At 42.0% G+C, this 8,975-nt stretch overlaps 1 protein-coding gene across 1 annotated transcript in view; it reads right to left on the bottom strand.

The window, feature by feature from the left end:
- The window catches only part of LOC109919653 (voltage-dependent T-type calcium channel subunit alpha-1G-like), a 288,516-nt gene that overhangs the window by 42,696 nt on the left and 236,845 nt on the right, over positions 1 to 8,975 (bottom strand). The window contains exons 28-29 of the mRNA XM_048610895.1: positions 4,098 to 4,176; positions 1,372 to 1,493 (exon numbers count right to left, since the gene is read on the bottom strand). Coding sequence (XP_048466852.1) covers positions 1,372 to 1,493; positions 4,098 to 4,176 — 201 coding nt within the window. The remainder of the gene's footprint in view (positions 1 to 1,371; positions 1,494 to 4,097; positions 4,177 to 8,975) is intronic.

Consider the following 8,975-nt stretch of genomic DNA (forward strand, 5'->3'; position numbering starts at 1 on the left):
TTCACTGGGGAGAAATGGATTGTAGGCAGGAAATGTAAAATGTGCTGTACAACACCAGCTGCTGATTATAAGCTTCACTGGAACTGAATACTCACTGGACTGAGGCTGTACTTTGTATTTAGCACTCCTACCCAGGGCACCCTTCTACCCTGATGCTTTTACTTTGTAATATCTTCATGCAAATTGCAAGTTTGGTTGATTGGTATGGTTGACTGCAGTCGTACTCCATTTTGACAAATTAGAGACAATTAAAACAGCAGAGTCTAAAGCCGTTGTTGGAAGCAGATGGTGTCTAATATGTCAGAAACAGGAGAGAAATCATTTGAAGAGAGTTGCTTCAAGTTATTAGCCAGAAGTTAGAAAATGACCAATGAAAAGGCAGAAAGAAAGGATACTACAGATTACTTGGTTTGTTAACAGCTGTTCACCTTCAACATCTTCCTGTTCTAGTGAAAGGTCATCTAACTGACTGTTTCTCACTCCAAAGACGATGTTAAACCTGCTGAGTGTTTTACAGCATTTTCACCAAAGCAGAGAAACTGGATATTTGTCTCTTTGATGTTTATACAATCTTTACATGTGTGAATTAGCAGCTGGATTGGCTTATAAAACAACAGGGACTTCACTCCAAAAATAATTCATTGTTGCAAATTAGTGGGAAACATTCTTGAGGACTTGGAAAATGCCATATGGATATTGGTTGTGTTTCCTTCCTCATAGATGAAAGGACAGTAGGAAGAATTCCAGCAAATGATATTAAATCTCACTTTCAGCAGGGAATGGCATCAGATCACATTTGCTGAATTAGATACTAGTGATTTTCTGTGAAAGCTTCTGTAGTCGGGAACAAAGGATGTCAAAGCCGTGTTCTGAAATGTATCAGACAACATAATTTCCACTTCACACACCAGGATGGGCTACATTTCCTTAGCAGTGCTTCCCAAATTTTTTCCTCACGTAACCCCATTTTAATGCCCGAGACTTCATGCGACTCCAGATGAAGATGTAGGTGTTTGTGAGAGTTTGTTGAGTGGTGGGGAAAGGATTTTCTTGAGTGGTTGATGGGGAGAGGGGGAGTGATACTGAATCTGCCAGAATGTGTTTAAATTGCATTTTGTTTTTAGAACATTACTAATTTTCAAAATTCTTTTTGTAGTAGTAGCAACCAGGCTTCGATAAGCTTCTCTGTTAATCCATGCCCATCACTTAAACAGGCCTCGCGTTTGTTAGCACTCAGTCCCAGCACTGCACCCCAACCCAGCCGCTGAAGCTTACAATCACAAAATCTTGTCTCACAGTTCCAAAGGAGGTTAGTTTGGGAAGCCCCACCTTTGGATTTTGGGAATTTTGCTAAAGGAGGAAAAAGCTCACCTTCATGATCCCATTCCAGTTATCTCCAGTTGACACTCGGAATAAAGTGAGGAAAGCCATTCCAAAGTTTCTGAATGTGGCATGTCGCCCTAACCCCTCACAGGGATGATAGTCATCACATTCTACAAAGAAGATATTTAAAAAAAAACTGTTGACTGAAATAAAATATCTTCTGAGGATTCAGGGCGAATATTCTGTTATGTTGCAATAATAAATTAGCAGTGTGGAGACCATTCTTCAGAATTAGACATTTAAATTGACCAACAGATCAAAGGAACAAGAGTAGGCAATTCAGTTTCTTTAGTCTGTTCCACCATTCAATTATATCATGATTGATCTGTATCTTAACTCTATTTACCCACACTTAATACCTTTGCTTAACAAAAATTTCCCAATCTTAGTTTTCAATGTTATCACCAAATATTGGAGAATTATGATGATGCCACTCAGCCTTCATGACTGCATTGGCTCTCTGAATGAGTAATTTACCTAATACCATTCCCCTGTCTTCTTCCTGTAATCCTACACATTCTTCCTGTTCCTAGAAACATTCTAACTCCATAGTAAATTTATCTATTGAACCAAGGAAAAATTGGATTTTCAATTTTTAAAAGAAATTCTCTTGCCTCTCAGCTACAACAGCTTTTTGGGGGAGGGAGTTGCAGACTTTGACTACTGTTTGTGTGAGGAAGTCATTATGATACCATCACAGAATGACCTAATCTACTTTGATGGTTGTGTTTCCCTCTACCCTTTGATCTGAAATCCCCTCTCTCTGCTTACCCTATCAACTCTTTTAATCATCTTAAAACCACATGAAATCACCCTTCATCTTTTAGACTCACTTAATCTGTGCAAGATACAGTGGCCTAGGTTTTGCAGTCATCAGCGAAGCAAGGGTGTTCACCTCTGACCTTGAAGAAAGCCACTCACAAAGCTCTGGTGATCTTGTTGGTGCAGTTTCCAGACAGCAGTTTAAATCTGGGGCCAAATTAAGAAGCTGTCAAGGCACCTAGCAACAGTGACATTGGCAAGATGGTAAGGGATGAATAACATTGAGGTATTCACATACAGCTAACTAGGAAGTTAAAAGCATTTAACATCCTTCACTTTTAAATCAGTTTCTCACATGTAAATGATAATGATTCGAATGATAAAGAAGTTAAATTGTAGGTAAACAAACTTTTAGAAAAGTTAACAATGCTTCTACAAATGTAAAGCAAGCCTTTTGGGGTATTTTCAGTATTCAGCAGTATTTGTGATGTTAGTACACTATTAAAACACAGTTGCACTTCATTTAAAAAGGGGTAACTTTTTTTTTAGGGAGTTTTATAAGAAGACTGACACTGTAGGAGTGGCAATTTGATTCCCATTGAGTGTTGCCTGATCACTGGAGGCTGGGAGAAGGAGCTGGCTCCACACTGCACCTTCTAGAGATGGGTAGAATCATCACCAGGGACGTAATGATGGCAAATGTAGTCAGTTTTGTGGTCATTTATAGTGCAAGATCTGAGCAGATATATTAAGGAGGAGGTGTAATGAGTAAGTCGCTCCCTCTGAGCCAGAAACACAAGGAATTGACAGCTAAGGAAGGTGCCATTCATCTGTCCAACACAGTCAATGGCAGATAGTAAAATGGGACAGACTGCTGGTCAGCCATGAGATGGAAAGAAATTGGAGTTTCTATTGTCACTGTCCATACCTCCAGGAAGCAGGAGTTTGATCCCCGTTCCAGTGGCAGTAGATTTGGGACCTGCCTCCTATCCCTACCCATGGGAGAGGTCATGTTATGGGTTACACCTGCATTGGGCAGAGAACCGATCAAGAAGATAAGAAGACCAAAGCTTTAGCTGTGGACCATGTTGTGTTTTTGAAACTGAATTTTGAACCTCTGCTCCCAACTGGCCAGATTAATGTGACCAACACAATGTATCTTTGGTGGTAAGCTCTCTCCAGACCCACAGCAATGTGGTTGACTCTTAACTGCCCTCCGGACAATTAGGAATGGGCAATAAATGCTGCCTAGCCAGCGATGCCCTCATCCTGTGAATGAATAAAGAAAGAAATAAAGAGTTGGAGCTTCCTTACCATAACTATGTTCAGATTATTGGCAAAATACAGCAGATAGGAACAACCAAACCATGATTACAACTCTATGGAGGACAGGGACAAACTGTCTAACAGTTAGGACAGCCCAGTCCATGCTGCAGAGCTCCACTCCAACACCATCCCAAACCACTTTCCATTGTTGTTAGCAGCCAGAAGCCATTTTTAAAACTACCTTGTTCTCGTAACAATAAGACAGCAGATTCCCTAAATTCTGATTGCAATTAATCCATGTAAGAGGTTTCATTGATGAGTTACCAACCCTCTGGTAACTTTTATTATTTAAGAAAATAAGATTTTGGGCTACATTATGTGCATACACTGACATATGAAATGTTGTAAATGTAGCACTTTTGAGAAGAACAAGTGATTTTGGACATCAGGTTCCCAAAGCTCTCCCACCACTCAGTGTTTACTCCCCTCATGTTTGGGTCTGTTGCAGACTAATACATAGACATTGAGAGATTGATTTGCTATGATTGTCATCCACTGTGCTCTTATCAAATCCCCAGTTACAGGAGCTATATTAAAATGAGGAAAGCAGGTCAACAAATGAGCATCATGCAATACAAAGGAATATTCAACTCAAAATAAATGTACTTGTCCCTGCTGTATCTCACCTAGGTCCCCAAAAAGTTCAACTCCAAGAGCTGCAAATATGAAAAACAGCAGCATGAACAACAGTCCGAGATTTCCGACCTGAAAGAGACAGAAAGATCATGAAGGGATTCTTCCATTGGTGAACATGCATGGAACTAACACATGGGATGTCTTCAAATGATCATGTCATCTTTTACTTCTGATCTACAACATTAGATGAACGAAATGGTCACACATTGTATTTTTGTTTAATTGATGCTGGAAGCTTCTGCTCTGAAAATCCTTCAAATAGCATCTCGGAGAAGCTTCCAGAATCAATTATGGAAAGTAAACTTTCATTTTGGAGGGTTCAATTTGAGACTATAGACTAGAAGTTTCTGACTGGAATATCTGCTGTAATATATGTAAAATGTTTACATGACATTACTTCTTAATTTCAAAGGAAGCATTAATTTGATTTAAAAATTGTCATATGAATTGTTAACTAACTAGAAGCTGACATCACAAAAGGTTACTTCTAAAGATAAATTTATTTATTTCAACCTATAATAAATATTTGACCCAGCTGCTGAACAAAGAGAAGATCAATAAACACGTGAATCAAGTAATATTGAAGTAACACAACTCAGTCACTTTATAGTTTCATCAAGTTTGACATTATGGACTGAGAGACAGATGGTATGTTTTTGAGATGGGATGTTAGGACAAGCCCACCTTCTTGTGGGGTGTGGGGAGATGCGAAAGATGCTAATGGTACCCTTTGAATAAGAGTCGGGGAGTTTGTGCTGACCTATATTCATCACTCCAATCATGAAATCATAGAATCCCTACTGCAGGGAAGAGGGCTTTTGGTCCATTGAGTCTGCATTGACCCTCTGAAGAACATTCCACCCAGACCAACACTCCTACATTTTACCTGTAACCCTGCATTTCCCATGGCTAATCCACTCTGCCTGCACACCCTTGGACAATATGGGGCAATTTAGCACGGCCAATCTACCTAACGTTTTCATCTTTGGACTGTGGGAGGAAACCGGAGCACCCAGAGGGACCGCTGCAGACACGGGGAGAATGCGCAAATTCCACACACACAGTCACACACGCCTGGAATCGAATGCAGATCCCTGGCACTGTGAGGTAGCAGTGCTAACCATTGCACCATCTTGAGCAGTCACTCCAAGCCCTTTTTGTCATTTGGTGTAGATGGGACCAGAGAGGATAGAGCACCTCCTTGTTAATCTGCTCCTGAGTCTCATCAAGGTGGTTCCTAACAGGTACACGTAGCAAGCAGGATGATGACGGACTCATTTATCTGTGGAGGGGACACACACACAATGTCAGCTGGTACACGTGAGGCCTTCCTTAAGTGGTGACAATCAACATGACCAAAACAGATTACCTGACGATACCAGCATTTGTGGAAGCTTGAAGTACTCAACTGGCACTTCAAAAAGTCATTCAGGATTTGTGAAGCACTGTAGGATAGCTGGAAGTTGTGAAATGAACTATATTATTGCAAGCTCTTTCTTTCTTAAATTGAAGAGATGCAATGTACAGAACGCTATTGAATTGGAAAGCATTGAAGATAAGTTAGGTCAAAGAGAATTGCCTAGGTGAAATTAGTCCTGATTTTTAAAAGCCTGTATATTGTAGTCCGCGTATGAATTTAATGTGGTCACCAGGAGTCTTGCCTGCCAGCTGGAAAAGTAGGGAGAATCCCACATGCCTCTTTTGGAGAAGGTCTGTTTTGACTTTCTTGGTGTTATTAAATGTAACACAACTGAGCTAACTGGGGGATCTCTGGTGTGTTCATTTGCAGCTAAGGAATGCATATAGAACAAGGTAATGTCCAAGCACAGCAGTAACTATAGTGCTGTATGACAGAGAGCCTGCAGTCACGTGATCACATCCAGGTGTCCGGCTCATTTGTACTGTGAGCCCTTAAAGGGACATCACTTCAAAGGTGTTAATACAACAAGGCCCACTACATAAGTACCAATCTGGCACTCATTGGGGCAGCTGTGGGCATTCTTCAGGATCCAGGAGTCTGGGGTGGTGGTGGGGGAGGAGTGTCTTACCTGCCAAGAGTTGACAGCCAATCAGAAACCAGCACTTGCCAGTGCCACCGCAGAGATGGTAACGGCTGCTGGTAATGGAGCCACCTCAGGTCCAGGATGGCTGGGGGACACAGGCTACCGGACAGTGATAGTGGAAAAGGGATTGTGGGGGTGAGGGTCGTAGGAGTAGGTGGAGAGGGATTGGCGCTGAGGGCAGGTGTCACCCTCAGTAGACCCCTCCCTTCTTGATGCCAAGTCCCTTGCTCAGGCACTGTGTGCTCTGACCTCCCCCTCCCTGAAGCTGGGTAACAACCCCAATAATGTTTGCTATTTGGGTTTTCTTTATGATCAAACTCCCACCTATTACTGGCTGAAAACCATGTGGGGTGGAATGAGATCCCTGAGTGGCATTAATTGCCTGCTCAAGGGATCCAGCTGGTTGTTGGGGGGAGGAAGGCCCAGACTAATCGGGACAGAAGCAGGATGTAGACAGGGTCCTCGCATGTGACCCTTCTGTCTGAAGTGTAAATGTTGATGTCTGAGTGACAGCCGACCATTTCCAAGAACAAATCACTCATTCCAGTTACAGGTAGAACAGGACATGCAGAAGTAAATGTTAAAGCTATGAAACTGCTTCTGATTTCTCAGTTTCATTCAATGCTTTATGAATCAGGTTATCTTATCGACGTCATTCTCACTTAACGTGTGCTCCATTCATTGGCTGAAAGTCAAAACGTAAATCTCATACCTTTTAATGCCTTTTTTTAACTTGGAGAACATCTGAATAAAATATCTAATTGAGGGACAATTACATGATTCTACTGAATGTGCTGCAAATTTTCCGTCTGCCCCCAAACCGCCTACAATTTATCTGACAGTCACCTCATTGTCACCGCTGGCCTCTGCATTCAACAGTATATACCATCTCGATGGTAAAGTCTTTTAGCCCAGTCACCTCTGTGCCAACATTAAGAGATGAGACACACGAGATGTATTTGGATGACTGGTACTGTCGTTGGCTGCTCTGCTCTAGATTTTCAAGGCGAGGTCAATGTCTTCAATGTCTGCATATGGAAGACTTGGTTTGTCATTGAATGTCACAGAGTTATAGAGCTGTACAGCATGGAAATTGACCATTCGGTCCAACTCTTCCATGCCGACCAGATTTCCTGAATTAATTTAGTCCCATTTGCCAGCATTTGGCTCATATCCCTCTAAACCCTTCCTATTCATGTACCCATCCAGATGCCTTTTAAATGTAATTCTACCAGCTTCCACCACTTCCTCTGGCAGCTTGTTTCATACATGCACCTCCCTCTGCATGAAAAAGTAATCCCTTAGTTCCCTTTTAAATCTTTCCCCTCTCACATTAAACCTATGCTCTCCAATTTTGGGCATGAACACATCGACTATTTACCCTACCCGTGCCCCTCATGATTTTATAAACCTGTATAAGGTCACCCCTCAGCCTCCGATGCTCCAGGGAAAATAGCCCCAGCCTATTTAGCCTCTCCCTATAGCTCAAACTCTCCAACCCCAGCAACATCCTTAGAAATCTTTTCTGCACCCTTTCAAGTTTCACAACATCTTTCCTATAGCAGGGAGACCAGAACTGAACGCAATATTCCAAAAGTGGCCTAACCAATGTCCTGTGCAGCTGCAACATGATCTCCCAACTCCTCTAGTAAATGTACTGAGCAAGAAAGGCAAGCATAGCAAATGCTTTCTTCACTATCCTGTCTAACTACGACTCCATTTTCAAAGATATATGAATTGCACCCCAATGTCCCTTTGTTCAGCAACACTCCCCAGGACCCTATCATTAAGGCTTTAGGTCCTGTCCCAATCATAACTCATATCAACCTGGATCTAGTCAGTAAAATACACCATATAATGTAAATGCTGATAGAGGGACTCTGGAAAATGTTGAGTATTTTCCATACCTTGGGTGGCCTTCTCCCAGAAAAGGCCACTGTAAGACCACCAGAGAAATTCCACCAGCAAAGATGCTGCCACACTGAGGAAGGGTCACCGGACCCGAAATGTTAACACAGATTTCTCTTCACAGATGCTGCTAGACCTGTTGAGCTTTTCTAGCAACTTCTGTTTTAATTTCTGCCACACTTGTTGGATTTAATGGGAGAATTGTTCAACAAATGATTGTGTCCTTCTTGAAGCCAGTTTTATAAGCAATCAGGCAAACTCTTGCAAAATCAATTATGTTGGACTGCACTTCGAGGCAGGTTGGCTGAAAAACATCTCTCTTGCAAGGATCTTTTTCTGTCAGCTCTCAGATGGTTCTGTGGGGGTGGGGTGGGGGGGAGCGGAGAAAGGAAATGCTACAGAATACTCTGAAACCCCCCTTAAAGCAGAACAGCATTGATATTAATGACTGGTGGGAGCTCATGACCAACCATTCAAAATTGTTGTAAATTGTTCATCAAGCATCACACTCCCAGTATTAAATGCTGAATTCAAACAGGGCAACAGCACAAGAGGAAAGAAAAGGATGGAAGCCTTGTCTCTGGAAAAGGAACAAAAGCCCACTGCCTCCTGGAACATTCTGCCCCATGTGCCCAAATGCATGTGGATCACAAATCAGTCTCTTCAGCCACATGAAGACCCTCAGCAGAAACCCCCAACTCTGATACTGAAAATTGAATCAGGGCGGGGGAGAGACAATTAAAATCCTCACTTCATCCAGTTTGAGAGCCGGGGTTGAATGAGTGTTGAGTGCTGGTAAGTATCAGTAATGAACAAATGTTCAGTGCCAGTGTGTATTAGTAATGATTAAGTGTTCAGTGCCAGTGTGTGCCAGTATTGAGTCTCAGTATTGAATGG

The sequence above is a fragment of the Rhincodon typus genome, chromosome 23, assembly GCF_021869965.1.
Source record: "Rhincodon typus isolate 14 chromosome 23, sRhiTyp1.1, whole genome shotgun sequence".
Taxonomy (NCBI): Eukaryota; Metazoa; Chordata; class Chondrichthyes; order Orectolobiformes; family Rhincodontidae; genus Rhincodon; species Rhincodon typus.